The sequence below is a fragment of the Scomber scombrus genome, chromosome 1 (genome assembly GCF_963691925.1).
Source record: "Scomber scombrus chromosome 1, fScoSco1.1, whole genome shotgun sequence".
Lineage (NCBI taxonomy): Eukaryota > Metazoa > Chordata > Actinopteri > Scombriformes > Scombridae > Scomber > Scomber scombrus.
In genome coordinates this window covers 5,509,852-5,529,093 of record NC_084970.1, presented here as the reverse complement: position 1 = coordinate 5,529,093, position 19,242 = coordinate 5,509,852, and the positions used below count along the sequence as shown (strand labels likewise).

Below are 19,242 nucleotides of genomic sequence, written 5' to 3'. Positions count from 1 at the left end.
TGGTCTCGTTAGATCTCACAATCAAAGGCGCCCACAAACCCCAGAAGTCTTCCCCTCAAACCCCAGGAATCCTTTCTTATACATATATATATATATATATATATATATATATATATATACACACACACAGTATATAAAAAATCCTGCCTCAATGAGATTAAGTGTTGGATGTTCAATTTAGGAGATGGTTTCATTTGGCTGCCCAAATGATTCAGTCGATCCACACTAAGCTATCAATACATGCTAGAATCTAGGTGTGCTTTTTGACTCTGACCTTAGCTTTGATGCAAGAGTCAAATCTGGCTTTCTTCATCTTAGAATATCAGAAAAATATGGTCCTTTTTAACCTTTGCTGACCTGGAGAAATTCATCCAAGCGTTTATCTCATCACAGTTGGACTACTGTTACTCCATGTACTCTTGCTTGAGCAAAAGTTCTCTTTCCCATCTGCAGCCAGTTTAGAATATTGCAGCAAGGATTTTAAACAATTCAAGGAAATGTGATGACATCACCCCTATCGTGCCCATCTTGGACTCTCTTCACTGGCTGCCTATTCAGTTTAGAATCTTTTTTTTGTTTGTTTTAATTTTACTAATTGTGTTCAAGCTGAACAGGGTACATCTCTGAACTCCTCACCTCTTATGAACTGAATCACAGTCTGAAGTCCTATGGCAAGAATCTCTTGGTTGTTCCTGGACCAAAATTGGTAACTAGAGGTGACAGAGGCTCTGCTGTCAAAGCCCCTTGACTCTGAAACACCTTACCAGGGGCCTTAGGCTTACCACCTCAGTTTCAACCTTTAAGTCCCTTCTTCAAACAAACTTGTACAGACAGGCTTTCTCCTGTTCTCTATCTATAGTATGCTGTTAGGTTATCTTATATTTTATGTGCTTGGATTTTGGATGCTTTTGTTTGTTTTGCTTCGTTTTTGTTTTATTCTACATGATATGTAAGCTTATGTATGTAGGCTCTGTGAATCACTTTGTAATTACTGTATTGTTTTCGAAAAATGCTACACAAGCGCATAGCAAACGAGTGGCACATCACTGATCTTCAAGGAAGAACCAGTCTAACAGTTGTTGAGGCAAAGAAGACGGCAGTGACAGAAAATGATCACACTGTTCAACCCCTAATGAGAGTACCTTGTTTTCCCTGAAGAATGAACAGACTTTGTCACCAAGGCGGAGTGACAGATGGATATACGTTCGTGTCAGGCTGTCAGAGCTACTAGACCGGTATTTTGAATGTGCTCGAACATGTGGGCAGGAAATGAGTCATTGATAAATGAGAGCAGACAGAGCACATCTTTTAATCTGAGCTTTAATCTGAGCAATATGCAAAAGGGAGAGGGAGAGGCACATATACACACACAGAAGGAAATGGCCGTGTCAGGTGGTCAAGTGGCCTTTTGTGTCTGTTTATCAGTCTGTCTCTCTAATGCTTCGGTCTAGACTGAAATATGGCTGCAAGGGTCACCCAAATGTCAGGATGTTTTTCTCACTTACCCTTCATAGTAGCCCATCTCTCTCAATAGTTTTATTTGGAACTATTTTCTAGGAAAGAGTGCAGTGATATGAATTGTACAAAATTATAAATGAAAGGCTGCTGTTGAGTTGATTTTTTCAGTTCTGTGAGCATGACAAACTAAATGAACTTAACCTCCACAGTATTTTGGTGGCGGCTGACGATGACGATTCATAGATGGATAACTCTACACCTAAACATCTTCAAACTAATACCATTTCAGCTTTTATATTGTAAATATGATCCCACAATACATTTGGTTTGCAAGCAGGCATTATACACAGAAGGCACATTGATAATAATAAGCAGTAACAATAAAAGCAGTATAAAGATGAGACATGTGGAAAAAGGGTTGAGATTGCGGCTCATGTTTAAGAAGAAACCAACTAGCAATCTCTATAATTCAATTACATTGTCTTCCTTTTTTTGTTTTTTTTTACCCTTCATTGATAGAAAAGAACAAGGGAAAGTACACTGGGAAAAGGTCAAAAAGGCTTTATCCATCCAAGCTATTCTGATGCTTCTTTTCCAATACACAACACTGAGAATGTCAAATTAACTTTTCTAATATTCATGGTATTGTACTTTTAATCAGCATAGTTTATGTAGCACTGTAAACACTGTATTTAGGTTAAACTCATTTTCACATATTTACTGAAGAACCATATTAATTTATGAAGATTTGACTAGCTTATTAGTCAAGATGCACTTCTTGATGTTGCTCTAATAACGCAGAGATGGGCGACTGAAATCTGTCCCAAGAAAGTGAGAGTGTGAAACTCACGTCAACAAGGTATAGGGGCCAACCTTTCAAGAAAAGTTTTTTTGCTTTCAAGCACCTCGGTGGTTCAGAAATGTATGTGTAAGGCCAAAAGATAGTTCAAAGCTGAAGTTCAAAGAGTTACACTAAGATAGAAAGACAAAACTGAAGGGGAATTTCAGAGCAAGAAGATAAACTCAGTTTGGTATGCAGGGGCTGATAAAAAATGCATGTCGAGGCAAGCGACTGAGTTAGATGGAACATAGTACACAATATATACTAAAATACTAAGATAAGGTTGATGATCGACTGCACACGTTTTCTAATACATCATAAAAGTCTTTAACCTTGCATATGTATAATATTTCAATCAGATAGCATTTGTTCTGTATCAGTCTCACTATATAATTGATAGACTGCATTAGTATTGTGTATTTGGCCCCTCTGGTGTGTAGTTAAAGATTTTAAGCTCATGAGTCTGCTTCTTCTATTGTTCGGGAAAGCATCACTTACATGCCTAAAAGCTTTAAACAGGATTGTAAAAGCATTGCTGTCAAAGCTGATATTACCTTCCTCTACCTTGTTTCAAGGATGCAGTCTTTCTATCTGTCCCTTGTCCTCTCATTTGAAAGCCAGCAATAGACACACACACCCTTAAAATTTGATTAGTGTTCAGCCATTCTGAATGTCCTCCAAGATCGTGATGCAGTCAGGCGGCCAGGCTTCGAGCTTTGAGCTTCGAGCTTCGAGCGCTGCCTGTTGGAGAACTTCTCCGCTGTGTCGTTTTTTACAATCACAGGAAAACAAAGCTAGTTTTCAACACCACCACAACCACCACCGCATTTCTCCATTCTCATTTTGTCACTTTGAAAGTTGTGAGATTTGAAGGTGTTCTGTGAGGGGAGGTGTGATGTAGGACGAGTGGTGTGGTGGGGTCAGAAATCTGTGATGTTGCTGGAAAACTTTCTTTATACTGTTCTGTATGTTCACATGAGGTACAGCGGTAAACACTACATGAATCTAAAAGTGAATTTTTGAGGTTTTTGTGGTTTTGCATGTACCCAGGGACTCATTAACACCTGGGTCTCAAAGCAAAAACCAATTAATTTGCTTTTATATCAGAATACCGGCTCTGCTGTGTTCAGAGTAAATACTTAAACCGTTTATCACAAAGCACGTAATGCACAGCATATCTCTGGAACATGCCGTTTGTTCACCATGCTGGAAATCACTTCCCAATGTGGATCAGTATTGTGTACCCCTAGGATCACATCTAAGAACCACTTTCTTCTTTTCAAAAGTTTCAGTTGTGTTTCTTGTGGCTGCAGTCGTAAACATTTGATAAAAATTCTCTTTGGTCACAGTGTGCAACGCAACCACTGGTTCAGCCATCACTCAGCACACTGAACAAAGTCTGCTCACCAACTGTCAGACTGAACAAATGGCACAAAAATCTCAGGGTAACATGACCAAAGCTATGATTTTTGATGTGTTAGGGTGTTGCCTAAACATCTGCATGCAACCTACATTACCTATTTTTCTTCACCTTATATTCTATCGTTCTCTGTTTCTTTTTCAGTTTATCTCACCATCACTGTTAATATATATTCCCCTTATATCAATTTAAAATACAGGGATGTAAATGACCTATAATGAGGGTAAAGCAGCGTTGCATTTGATTGGTCTGTGATGCATGTGCTTTTGTGACACACTTATATGATGTTATCAGATGCTTTGAACTAGTTCTCAAACATGAATGAGATGGTATTGATTTGAAATATTGACAAACCTTTGTTATATGTGTCTCATTTTTACCTTTACACTCTTGTGCCATGACACAGTTTTCCAGGTTAAGTGTTAATTGTATGTTTGTATGTGTTTTATTAGATATCGGACGTTCGTCTCGGAGGATGCAGGACCAAATACACTTGTTGCCACAGTGCTGGCAAAGGACCCAGATGGAGACGGGATTACGTATAAGATCAACACTGGAAATGAGGAGGGCAACTTTGTTATCGACAGCCAAAAAGGTTAGATATGATGGAGTTCTGTTTATTTGTTTATTTTTCTTGTTGTAAGTCTTTATTTCACTAGTATTGACATTCCTGTTTCATCTTCTTGCCTTGCATTCTCTTAATTATCTTAACTTCTGTTAAAATGAATGGTCTTCTCTTGTAAGACTCAGTTTAAGGGACATCCCACATATTTTACACATGCACATCACTACTAGGCACAGGGAGTATAGCTATACCTTCTTGTAAAACACTTTGAGCTGCATTTCTTCTTCTTCTTCTTCTTCTTCTTCTTCTTCTTCTTCTTCTTCTTCTTCTTCTTCTTCTTCTTCTTCTTCTTCTTCTTCTTCTTCTTCTTCTTCTTCTTCTTCTTCTTCTTTCTTCTTCTTCTTCTTCTTCTTCTTCTTCTTCTTCTTCTTCTTCTTCTTCTTCTTCTTCTTCTTCTTCTTCTTCTTCTTCTTCTTCTTCTTCTTCTTCTTCTTCTTCTTCTTCTTCTTCTTCTTCTTCTTCTTCTTCTTCTTCTTCTTCTTCTTCTTCTTCTTCTTCTTCTTCTTCTTCTTCTTCTTCTTCTTCTTCTTCTTCTTCTTCTTCTTCTTCTTCTTCTTCTTCTTCTCATAACTCATCCTGTAAGAGCAGTTGTAAAATGTCTTCTGAGGCTTTTGATGGGAGTTTTAAAGTCTAAGAATTAAGTACTTCGAGATGTCATCATCTTAGCTTTGGCTTTGAGACAAACTAAAGGTGCGTGCCCGTTTACAGTCAGCTAGCCAATATTTTGCAATGCTGGAGTAGAGATGTTTGAACAAATAAAAGAGGGAGGCTCAACTCGATCAAGTTCACCACCGTTGGAAAATTTTGAAAATATTCTATTTTGATGCAAAGAAGCAAAATGGCACAAGCGGCTCCAGCTGTTCCACTTTTCCATATTTTGATGTGATAAGCAGAGTAAGCATGGCTGCATTTAAACTGGAATATTAGTGGAATATAGCGGCCCGGTGGTGTAGTGGTTAGCACTGTCGCCTCACAGCAAGAGGGTTCTTGGTTCGAACTTGCCGGCCGGCTGGGGCCCTTCTGTGTAGAGGCTGCATGTTCTCCTTGTGTGTGCTTGGGTTCCTTCTGGGTACTCTAGCTTCCTCCTGGGTACTCTAGCTTCCTCCCATAGACCAAAAACATAAAGCGGAAGAATAACAAATTCAGAATACATTAATTAGATGCTTCGATTTTGTTTATGATTATGTTTTAAAAATGTATCTTTGGCAAGTTCCCCAACTTTATAGAACTCCAATACTAGATTGCTTGAGTACCCCCTCTAACTTCAGAAGTGATATGCATGGATTTGTGGAACACAAATGAAATGCTTTGACACTGTTCATAATTTAGCATCTAATTAAATATACAGCATGTAGTCTGTAAACAGTCATTTGTCAACATTTAACAGTTAAAGCAACTCGTTGCTCTTTAACAACTTGTCTCTTCACAACATGGCACTATATGAGCTGGTATGTAATGTAATCACGGCACCATCTGTTTGTCTCTGTGTGTGGAAACTTTTATAAACACAATATTTGATACAATATTGTACAAAATATAAAAAACACATACTTTAAACAAATGGACCCTCAGTATATAAGTGGTTTATGAATAATTTGAAGAACTACGCTGTTTAACATTTTAGGTGAAAAATCTTAGACCTTTAGACAGCTCAGGGCCCTGTTATTATTGTGCTTTTCACCTACGCACATTTACCACAAACCCTGAAATATCAACAAAGATTGTTGTTTTTTCCCACAGCTATTTACCCCTGCTTCTGTGCCTGCCCTTCCTGCTATATTTACGCACGACGTATAAATGTAAAAGCTTTGCAATTTGTCAAGCGTGCCTCAGAGGGTCTTGAAAGTGTGCTTCACAAAGTACGTTTAGTGTTTTATGTCATTCGCCATATCCACTATTCGGCGGATGAGGATCCTCCCTGTGCGAGGAGCTTTTTTTCCCCAAGGATATTTAAATCCTGACGGGTCATGTCACTGAGACGTTAGAATAATCAGCTAAAGTGCGATGTGTTTTCACTGTGTCTTTGTAACAAAATACCATCTGAGGTTTACAGTCACTTCTCAACTTCCTCTGAGGCTGAAGCAGCAATCGCCAAACGCAATGTGAAATAGGAAACTGGGTTAATGAAGCAGGGTGTGTGTGTATGCGTGTGCATCTGTGTGTGTGTGCAGTAAGTGGTGAGGATGGTGGCACTTTCATAGAGGTTGGACTGTTTTGTTGGACTGTTTTCGCAACCCCCCCTCCCTTCTGAATCTGCATATCGCATTATAGGGTAATACGATGACTTTTACAAATTCAATTACTCCAAACTTCAAGGCACAATTTCCTCTGTTCACCAGCAATGACATTCACTGTCAGCTGATAGTAGCAGTCATTTTATCAAGCACGGGAGGGGGGGAAGACTTGTAGCGTGTAAACTCGATACATTCGGCTATCAGATGATGAGCGCAGACTCGCTTTTCCATTTATATTGTTTGGCGCTCATTTGCATTTAGTCACATTGACCAAATTTGCGCCCGTAGCCGGTCATTAAAGGTTAACTTTGTGTTTCAAGTTTGCTTTCCCAGAGCGAGCGGCTTTGTATTAAAAGTTCAGTGTCGAAGCAACTTTTATTTATATGGATGGTCGACGCCTTTGCCTGCTGCAGCTTTGCCTGATTACTTTGTATATATGTGCGCTGTGTGTGTGTTTGCAATTTGGATGGCGGTGTCCTGTGTGTCCATTATCGGTATTTGGTGCACACTGATTTACTAATCAGTTTAACTGGTAATCCATAGGAAGACTAGTGTTTGTAGATGGAGTAAATCATCATGTTGTAAGATAAAACTGATTCCTTTATTAACACAGAACTGCTACTAGTGACTATTTTCACTGTTCCAAATAATTAATTAATGGTTTATTGATGAAAACAGTAGTAAACTGGTGTACTGATGGCCTAATTTTGTTCAGAATCAATACCTTGCTGTTGTGGCCATGATAGGGATTGACTGAAAGTTGTACTATAGACATGATGCACTAAATTCAAGGTAATTACTCACAAAAGCTATGAGATAATTATTCATATTTTTTTGCCTCATAATAACTTTTAATTGTAGCTTTAGAGCAAATGTTCTGCTGCCAAAGTATGTCCACCGAATACAGTTTCCATTTACAAGGTGATATCATCAAATAGCTTGTTTTGGACCCAAGAATATTAAAAATGTAGTATTATAAAACAGAGAAAAGTATGTTTGAAATGTGTGTTTAATAAATGACTAAAAGGATAAGACTGATGACATTTTTCTCATTGTCAACAAAGAGATAAAACGGTGAGTTGAACATTTTAACAAGTATTGTCTGTGTAGCTGAAGCCTGAAGCTTATTCCCTTGTGCCATAGACCTCCTTTGTTGTCCAAAAACAATTAAAGTCACATCAATGAGCCACACCATTGCACCGAGTGACATGTTGCTTCATTACAACATACACACACGCACACGCACACGCACACACAGTAGTTTATTTTGACTCGGTCACTCGTACAACGTCCCAATGCTGGAAATACTATCTAATGCGCCACATTTTTGTTAATCTGCAGCTGAAAAAAGCAAAAAACTACAGAATTACTATAAAAAATTATAGAGCTTCTTTTAAAAGTATATATTTGTAACCCTTTTTCGTTGTTGTACAGATTTACATTTTCAGTAGGAGGAAATGGGTTTGTAGCTGAGTGACACAGGCAGGCTAGACATGTTCTAACACTCTAACTGATTGTTTTTGGTCTTTTCACAGGATTTGTTGACAATAAGAAGAATATACAATATCACCAGCTTTGTTATTCAAACAATGTTTCAGTTGTCAAAACGGTTTAAGATTAATTTTCATTTAAAATTCATAGTTTAATTGCTCGGTCAGTTCTTTGATTAATTGTGTGCTACAGTGCAAAGACACTGTCCAAATGACAAATAACTGGGAACAGCATTTGTGTAAATAGCCAACATTTAAGTGTAGAGAAATGCTCATTAAACAGAATACACAACACAGAAAAGATGAGAAACATTCTGCTGTGAGTCCTCTGCTGTGTCCTCCCTCTCTGTCACTCGCATCCTAGTGCACATTTTTATTATACACACCTTTTAGTGGTGATGGGTTTACTGTAAATCAACTGGCAACCAGTCATGTGCACTCAGACAGGCACACACACACACACACACACGCACACACAAGGAAGCCTAATATAGCCGAATGCAAAAGCACCACACAATTCGTCTGCACCAAAGCGTGTGAGCCAAAGTGTGACACCATAATGATCGTAATATGATCCAGTATCTTGTTTCAAAGAGCCCAATATTTAGTCATTAAAAGTATTTTATGATTCTTATAATGGAAGGCGAGCACATTGGATTCCGCTCACCCTCTCAAACCCATCTCGCTCACTCTCCCAGCCGCTGATGAAAATCGTTTATTGCCTCTTTCCACCTCTCTCTCGTTGCCTTCCTCATCCCGCCCCCCCCTCCTCCTCACTCATCCTAAACGTCTGACAATCACTCAAGCGATTGTTTACCTCCCTTCCGGCGGGAGTGGCCCCTGCCGGCCAGCCTCCCTCTCCCCTTCTCTCCCCCTCTCCATGTTAATTTGCCGGTAACTCACCCCACAATACAAGTGTGTTGCCACGAGATTTAAGGCTCCCATTAGGATCGGAGCGGGCCAGTCAATGCGATGATCACGCTCTTCCTATTAAAACCCATAAATACAGAAACACCCGATGTGTTGGACGGGAGGAAGTATTTACTGTACTGACAGCTAAAGGGGGGGGGGGGAATTGCAGGAGCCAATAAATGCGACTTCGATCACTTCCCGTTTTTTTTTTTTTCCTTCTCTCCTCGGCTGAGTTTTATGGCATTTTGGAAAACATTACTTTCATGAGGAGGGAGGCGGTAGGTGAGTTTGTTTTCGGTGAAGGCTCCTACATAACAGGTGACGGGGTGGGATGGGGGGGTAGTGTTTGTTGCCCTGTTGTCTTGTTTTATTTCTATTGTTTAGTCTTTCCTCCTGAACTGCTCGCCTCCTATCTATTGTGTTTTGGTCTCGATGTGCTGACCTATGTCTGATCCCAACTTTATGTAACAAACCCACATTGTTCTGCCCTCATTCATCTCCCCCGGTTCCCTGTGACAAATATATTGTTATTCTCCCCTTCCTTTCCCCCTCACCTACTACTTTTTTTTTTTCAACCTTTTTCCACTTTTTCTTTCACCCCTTCCCCTCAATTCTCCCTCCTATCCTTCTCTCTTAGCTCTATTGTGCAGTTTTTTTGGTTTTTTTGGCGTGACACTGACTGGAGGAAGCACTCCCTCCATCTCCATCCCCTCTCCTCCTCTTACTGCCACCTCCCCCACCCCACTTTGTCCTCCATTCCCTTGTTCTGTCTCTCACCCATCCCTCGCTTCGTCTTTCTACCCCCCCCCCCCCCAATCCTCCTCCTCCTCCTGGCTGCCTTCATGTGAAGTGACGGCTGCTCGCTGAACCCCAAGGAAACATCTTCTCCATCTCCAATAAGTGATGATATGCGCTGGCCCTGTTTGCAGCAACACACACACATATGCACTCACACACACACACACACACACACACACACACACACACACACACACACACACACACACACACACACACACACACACACACACACACACACACAAACACACACAGTGTCAAAGTCACTTTTCTTATATCACTGAATAATAAATAATAAAAACAATTCTTACACATATAAACTTTGACATGTACATTGCATGTAGAGGAACGCACATGAATTCTGTCATATATATAGTCATGAAAACACACCGGAAACACACAACGGCAGAGAGTCTGTCAAATGTACAGTGAATGTATACACACACCCGACACTCAGATAGACAAACACATTCAACAAATACATGCTGACATAGCAACAAACATATATGTAGACATGGAAAAAATACACACCTAAAGGATGCACACAAGACACACACAGACACAACTATAAACAGGAACAAACACCTGCCAGCACACATAGAGCCAAACACTGACGCCTACACACATGCATATATGTCGGGACACACAGACAGACAGACACACACTCACACACACACGACCATAACCCATACCACAGGGCCACATAACTCATAGATTAGAACAGACGCTCGCTGTATGCTTTGTTCTTGGAATGTCCTAAAACCTTTTCCATGTCCCATTTTCAACCACTTACCCAGCATGTGTTGCTCTCATCCCAGGCTTTTAGGCCCTATTAGATGTTTATGCCAACCAGAGGCAGAGTAAAGCAGGGATCGGACTTCAGGGCGCCTCCAGTGCTCCCTTTATATGTAACATAGTGAGCAGGCTGTAGCCTCTCTCTCCGAGTGTCTGCCTACTGCCTTTACTGAACTGGTCACATTTATCTGGCCTTCTGTCTCAATTCATTAAGCTTGAGTGCACTCCCCGGCACTGTTGGAACAGCGTGGGTGGAGAGGGAGAGAGAGAAGGGTGGACATGCCTTGTATTATACTTTACTTACTGCTTACTCTTTTAATGCATCTTTGCTATGGATATACGTGTTTTTTCCGCATTATGTTATGTAATTTTAGGGCCCAAAACCTAAACTTTGCATTATTAGAAATCCAATTACAACTAAGTGCTGCTAATATGCTATTATTTCTTTTTACCACTACTGCTGTACTTTCTGCTGTTGCTGCTATCATTGCTAAGGCTTATTCACTACTGTGGTATACTACTATTACCACCCAAATTTATATTTATAAAAAATAAATAAATAAAAGCATCTATTGGTGTCTAGCCTTGCAGATAGTGTAGATAATGTAGAATTGGTTTAAATGCCTTTTGAGACATAGATATTTCTGCCTTCACCCCAATACAATGAAGTTGAATGACACTTCATTTTTGGTACTAATGGCACTGAAAAGTGTCCCTATTATTTTGGCCAATCCCCAGAGCACATTGTCAACAGTTCTCAAAGGGACTATTTCTTTTGTAGAAAGTTGTTCCAGTGTAGTTCACTGTGAGGTCTGTGGATTATTTAAGGTTGCATTCACCTCCATTTTTATCAGTGTAGAGAAATAAATCTCAAAGAAAAATATCTCAACTCTGGGACAAATAATACCAAAACTAGCTGCTTTAATCCATTATAAAAGTACAGCTGTAGAGATGGAGATGTTCACTGGAATTCATGATTTTATTTTAAGTGAAAAGTTTCAGCAGCTTTTGGACGGATTAATGTGGAATTTGGTAGATAAACAATACCAGGCAAAAGTTTGGACACACCTTTTTTCATACCCTTGAATGAAAAATGTGTCCAACCTTTATACTGGTAATGAACATGTTCCTCTCAGGATGAATTTTAATTATGTTGGTGACCTACTAACTTTCATTGAGCACAGTGATCTGGTCACAGTTTTAGATTGTTCCAGTACTCTTGTTCATGAGCAAATGCAGATGAAAGTGATGGCATTTCCATCAGCCTCAGCTTTGCCATTCGTGCTACTTAGCAAATGTGGAGTAATGATAAATGGACTGTACTTATATAGTGCTTTTCTAGTCTTTTGACCGCTTAAAGTGCTTTTACACTACATGTCACATTCACCTATTTACACACATATTCATACACTGATGGCAGGGGCTACCACGCAGGGTGCCAATGTGCTCATCAGAGGGAACTAATATTCACACACACAGGGGCAATTTGGGGTTAAGTATGTTGCCCAAGGACACATCAACATGTTGACTGGAGGAGCCGGGAATCAAATCAAATACAATAGAATAGAATAGAAAGCCTTTATTGTCATTGTACATCACTATACAATGAGATTTCGAGAGCTTCTTCAGTTCAGTGCAAGCATAAAAAACACATTCAATGCATCGACTCAATAAATAAATAAATAATGACCAAATACCACAAAAAAAGCAATTCACATTTCATCTGTCATTAAAGTGCCACCATCACAAATTGCACTTGGTGTTATTGCACTTCAGTATAAAAATGTAGGTAAATAATAAACGGGAATAAAGACTGACAGCGCTGCTAACCATCTGATTATTGGACGACCGCTCAACCTCCTGAGCCACTGCCGCCCCGCTAGATGTTAAACATGGTATACCTACCTACATGATATACATCATCATGTTATTATTGGAATTGTGAGAATGTGAGCAGGCTGATGTTAGCATTTAGCTCAAATCACCACTGTGCAGCCTCACAGAGCCACTAGCATGGATGTAGACTCTTAGTCTTGTTATTTCGGTGAACCAGCTCTTTAATTTAATTTTTAGAGCACTTATCAATGCTGTGTTGCACATAACATTCATTGTATACTTAGCACCTGTTGTACCAGTGGCTGTTTATAATGACTCCTCATGAAGCCAAAATTAATATCAGGCTTAATTTTAGTATTGACAAATCTACATTTAAATGGATAGTTAATTTATTTATCTTTTGCGGCCAGTTTTCATCGACCCAAGTTGGTCGCTCCCCCTGTAGCAAACAATTGTACTAATTTTAGCCTCATTGTGCCTCTATGTTTTTCTTTTTTGTTGTTGTCTTTTTTATTTATCAGAATCTCTCGTAAACCCATTCTACAATTCAACCCCTATCAGCCCCAGCCACGCACTGTACAATAGCCTATTTGTGTTTGGATAATGAGAAATTGTGTGCAAACCATTCAGCCTAGTGTCGTTTTAGAGTGTGAGCAAATTGCTTTTTTATTTATTTTTTTATTTATTTTTTTATCGTAGTTGATGTCCAGGTGGAAAGGTCTGGGGGGGTCGGGTGGTATGTTGTGTGTGAAAACATCAAGCTGCTGAAGTTGGCAAAGTCCAACTCATAGTCTACAACAGCAGCACAGAATAAATGTTCATAATTACAAAAAATCCACCCTACATGAAGAAGAAGTAGAATGAATTAAACACATACCTCGTTTGTATTCTGAAGGGAGAGTACAGCAAGAGTCAGGGGTGAAATAGAAAGAAATGTGATGCAGCCTTCAGTGTATTCAGAGGGTCATGGCTCATACAGTATGCTAATTAGACTTAAATATAAGAGCTTGGCCCGAGCCTTTACAACTTTTTATTGTGAGGTATTGCAGTCATTATAAATATTGATTTGTGTTGAGGGAATATTTGACCCCACAGTACAGCAGTTAACCTACTTCTTCTTACCTGTACTGTATTGTCTATTTTAAATATAAAGCTGAAGCAAAATCTAAATTAAAGAGCAGCATAAAGTAGCAAAGTTATGGCTTCAGCTTTGTCAGCTCAGTTCTCTTCACATCATCTTTTTTATTTGTAATATTGTGCATTATTACAAGGATCACAAGTCTGTGACATCAAACTGAAATAGGTGATTAAACCAAGCTGTGTTTAACATAAAAAAAACAACAACACTAAAAAAAATAGCATTATTGTATTGTCAAGGCTTTGTGAAGTAATCTTATGAATATATCCACTGTAAACATGCTCTCATAGCGGGCACATAAGAATTACGGCACGTGTGTGTCTTCAATATTAGAACTATTTGTGCCTCACAGTGGTAAAGAGTAACTGTGAGCCAGCAGAGCATGTCAACACTGTGAACAACAAGTCAAAAACAGCTGTAAATAATGTAAATGATTAAAAATATCTGGACTCCCTTAAAACAAACAGGATACATTTTGCCCCTATGAAATATTAGGAAAAAAATAGCTAGAAGCATATAAATTATCTACATATATGCTTTTGCAAAATATCATCTCAGGTTTCTCTGCATATAGAGTGCTGTCTGGCTGCACTCCGGCCTGACATTTTTACAAAAAGTCTCTTGGACTGTATTGTACTCGGCATAAACCTCTGCAGCAGTGTTTGCCGAACGTAAGTGTTTTTGTGTGCTTGTGTGTATTTCACTGTGTAGGTGTGTGTGTGTGAATATATTTTTGCATTCATATGTGTCTGACACAATGTATGTGACACGTCTTTCTTGAGGCGAAGCTTCCTCCTCTTACATCCCTTCGTTGGTAAATTGGAATCATCTCTCTCACCTCTCTCACTCTCTCTGCCTCTCTCTCTCTTTTTTCTCTGTCTATTTTTAAATCTCTCTCTCTGTCCCTCACACACACACACACACACACACACACACACACACACACACACACACACACACACACACACACACACACACACACACACACACACACACACACAGAGAGAAAGGAGTACACACACCTACACGTACCCAGAACCATGGACAGCAGTGCCAGGGAACCAGCCATTGTGACAAACACCTCGAGGCAGACACCCCCTCTTTGGCAGTCCTCCACCTCTTGTGCAACAGCGTGTACACACACACACACACACACACACACACACACACACACACACACACACACACACACACACACACACACACACACACACACACACACACACTCAAATACAAACAGAGAGGACATACTGTACAATTGCAGTTAAAATTGATGAAATTTAACTTGAGCAAAGCAGAAATTCATGTCTTTTGCTTCCTCCTATGTTAATGTTCAATGACCCATCAACAAACCACTTGATTCCACATATGTCATGCTGCTGCAGTTGCTATGAACACACACACACACACACACACACACACGCACGCACGCACGCACGCACACACACGCACACACACACACACACACACACACACAAACCTACACTCACGCATTAAAATAAAAATAAAATCTTCTGGCTGCTATCTATCTCATCAGTTCCCTTGGTCTGGTAAACAGAGATAGAAGGATGAATGCACACACTCTCACGCCCATATACATATCTATGATAAGTGTGTGTGTGAATACGATTCCCGGGTCTCTTGTGAAACACCAACCAAATGAACATGACAACGATAGCACCTACCCCGCTGCTGAAGATAAGGAGGATGTAATAAGCGTGTTCACACTTTTAGCCCTTCCCCACACACACACACACACACACACACACACACAAAGTAAACAGACCACCAAGAGGTGAGAGGAATACAGAGTGGCAGAGAGTCATTCAAAGCAGAGTTGGATGCAGATAAACAACTAAACAAGACCGAATGACTGAGAGAGAGTCAGTAAGAGAGAAACAAAGATGCTGGATAAAATAGAATGCTAGAATAATGGTGTGAAAAAAGGGAATACCAATCAGTTTAACTATTCATATGTTGCGCAGCCAGAATTAATGAAATCTCCCAAAGTTAAAAAAAAAAAAACTGAATTAAGTAAGTCTGAGTCCAGCAGAAACATGTTTGTCTGGCTTGGCTTTCTTCATTCTTCTTATTAATAAAGAAATATAACAGTACTTATTCTTGCATATAGATGTTGGCTACTGTATGACTGACCTACTCAACCCCATGCCTCCATTCAAAAATCACAGGCTGTCTGTGTGTTCAAGAATTTCACTTCAGTGAAAAGACCTGAAGGACTGAAAATGAGTTACATAGAAACACCAGTCCTTTTATTTGCTCCCCCCCCCCACCCCCCTAGATTTGATGCCAGCCTTTGCCCACATTATAACTAAGAATCTCTTTTTCTGTGTCTTTGACCTCTATTTGATTATGTGCTCTAGTCCATGTGAGCTATATGAGTAGCATCAGTTACTGTGAAGGACGTGTTGTTGATGTCGACCCCAGCATTTTGAGTCAGACAGTTAAATTGGAGCGGTCTACAGTGTTAAGATTGCATTAAAATGTAGAGGCTTTAAAAGTTAACTTTTAGATGAATATGTTGCTGAAATAAGTTTCATTGTTTTACTTTAAAGTTTAACTCATTTCTCAATTTCAGACTGGATTGGTTTGAACTTTGTGTACATCAAATATATGACTTCCCCTTAAAGAAAATGAAAGTGAAATGAAACTGGCAGCTGATACTTTTTCAGCATATTAAGCTTTTATTAGATGGAGTCAGACAGGAAACACGGGAAAAGAGAAAGGTGGCAGCCATATAATGTAGATGCATACCATATAAGTACAGTAACCCCAACGTCCATCAATTACGGCCTTGGACCACAATGATATATCATACCCATAAGTCTTCTCCTTAATTTTCTGCCTGCAATAAGACCAAATACCAAAATAATTAGGAACAAATAAAGGGGTTATGACACGCAATATCCTTAGCCAATATTTAACTAAGGGCCAAAAGGGTTAAATGTTCTGTGTCTTCACCATTAGGAAGACATTGTATATCATAAATAGTCACTGTTACATAACAATCATTTGGCAGATTTTATCAAAGCAACTTTCATTTTCTTATGCATACACACATTGACTAATTTTCAGATTGTTGTCTTGCTCAAGGACACTTTTATACATCAAGGATTTTAACTACCAACCTAACAAAACCTTTACAAAACAGTTATTTACACATTAAACACTTTGGCTACTGTCCAAATAGTTTTGGACATTAAATATAATTTCATTGATACACAGTACGATCCCATAGAAACTAATTATCTAAAACACAGAAGACCACAGGAGACCGGGCCGGCTGTGGTTCAGGAGGTGGAGTCGTTGTCACCAATTGGAAGATCTAATGTTCGATTCCCGGCTCCTCCAGTCCACATGTCGACGTGTCCTTGGGCAAGATACTTCACCCCAAATTGTTCCTGATGGCTGTGCCGATGTTGTGTGAATGTTAGTCTCTATCTGATGAGCAGGTACCATGCGTGGTAGCCCCTGACACCAGTGTATGAATGTATGCAAATGGATGAATGTGACATGTAGTGTAAAAGCGCTTCAAAGCGAAATCATGTGTTAATATTAGAGACACTGTAATGAGAAGGTTTTTTCATCTCATAATTGGTACCCCATGGCTGAACAACAGTAAGTATTTCCTTACGTTACAATCGCACACAGCATGACTGATTTCTAACACCTGACAACCATATGTTTGCTTGCAGGTCTGATCCGTCTGCGTTCCAGCCCACCTCCTCGCCTGCAGGGTGTTGAATATGTCCTCAATGTAACAGCAACGGATGACAACGCCTCAGGTGGACCTCAGGCCTTGTCATCCACGGCTCAGGTCATAGTAGGAGTCGACGACGTGAATAACAACAAGCCTGTTTTTGAAAAGGTGAGACAAGCAATACACACTCACATCCTTCTACCTTGTTTAGTCTTGCTTGTTATCTGCTTGTGTTCAAAAGGGCGTTTGATAAACATCTGCTTTCCTGCTATGCATTTTTTCCCTCTTCTTTTAAGTCGTTCCTTTTCTTTCTAAGTCGCTTTTTTCGGCCTATCTATCTCACATAACTCTTCTCCATCACTCCTCCTTCTCCCTCTCTTTGTCTTTCTATCTCCTCTATTTATTAGCCTCTATCTCTCCTCTCTGGAGGAGCGATTAGCTGGCTTGACCATCATCCCCGCTCTCTCGTCTCTTTCCTACATCATCTTGGTCTTTTAATTAAAGCTTTGAGGGATGTGGGAGAAATCCCAACTGACCTGCTCTGGAAGCGCTACGTCTCCAGCCATGTCTCAATTTGAAGCGAGGTGACTTTCAAGCCCCCCCGAGGTATCGCCAGCCAAGATTATGAGTGGGGGCTTGCTGAGTAAACCTCACTCACACTCTCCTGGGTGGAAAGTGAGCGTCAAGTGTTTCCCTTTCGGCTTCACCTCTTAGCAGGAGGAAACAGAGGGATGGCCGACGAGATGAGAGCCAAGAGAAAAGAGAGGAGTCTCTGGTCCGCAGTGTTTCATGTGCTCTGTATGCTCAATTGTTTTCTCAGAAATCTCCTGCTGGCATCATACTCCCAGTCTATGATTAATTCTTTTCTCTCTACTGGCGGGATTGTAAAGGACAAACGAGCCCCTGACCTCACCCTCTCTCCCCTCCCAACATCCATGCCTCTGCTGAGTCAAAGAGAGAATAAAAAAAGAAAACAATGGAAAAGATAGATTACCTAATATACAAAAAAAAATCTAATCAAATATAGAACAGATTGTCGGAAGAGAAAATTTTGATGTTGATGTAAAAATGGCAAAAATGAGGTGGAAAATGAGTAAGAAAAACAAACAAACACAGGATTTCTGGATGAGAAAGGTTAAATAAAAGTAGCAGGGTGTGTGTTTCTGAGTTAGTAAAGACATCTGAGAATAGTCGGTGTATCCTCTGTCGCGCGCAGCAAGCAGCAGGACACTGAAGCAGAAAGGACCTTTTATCTTGTTTTGATGCTCAATCTTATAACGTACTGTACACTCTCTGGAACCCAGGGCTGAATCATTGGACCAAGACAGAAGAGACTCACACAGAGAAGTAGAGATACAGAGAGACGAGATGTGTCGGATTTATAGCCAGATCCTGCATTTCCTAACGGCGCAAATGTCAGAAAACACACAAACACGCTGGAATCTAATATATCTCTGTAATAAACCTTAATACTCAACCTGTTCTTATATTACATTTATGAACATACCTGTCTTTATTTTTACTGACAAAAACCTTTCTGTTTGCTTGTTTATGATGATAATTACGGTTTTGAAAAAAACATGAATAAATATAACCCTTGAGGAAACCTTTTATGATCTATGTACTGAATCCAGAACCTGTTGCGCTTGTTCTTAGCTCCCATTCTTCTTATGATGTTCTTTTTTTTTCTGGATCAATTCAGGCTTTGCACCTGCAAGTCGTTTTCCTCACTAATAGTATATGTCTTTACATGTGTCCACAATTTACTTGGTCCAGTGTAATATTGTTGGATGGTGTAGTCAAATAAATACGTGGCTGGGCAATAAGCAACCTGGACATTCAATATGAATGAAAATTAATCAGTCCCTTCCCCCCAGAACCTCTTCACATCAGGACAAAGCCACAATATTTGCATGAGTGTGGCAATCTCACTACAGCCAAGCCAGCATATTTCTGATGTAGTCTGATTCATTTTCT

The 19,242-nt window shown here is 39.8% G+C and overlaps 1 protein-coding gene across 1 annotated transcript in view; it reads left to right on the top strand.

Annotated features, from left to right (window-relative positions):
* si:ch211-186j3.6 (neural-cadherin) overlaps positions 1-19,242 on the top strand; it is a 333,490-nt gene that overhangs the window by 142,788 nt on the left and 171,460 nt on the right. Inside the window, exons 7-8 of the mRNA XM_062419573.1 lie at positions 4,172-4,314; positions 17,261-17,433. Coding sequence (XP_062275557.1) covers positions 4,172-4,314; positions 17,261-17,433 — 316 coding nt within the window. The remainder of the gene's footprint in view (positions 1-4,171; positions 4,315-17,260; positions 17,434-19,242) is intronic.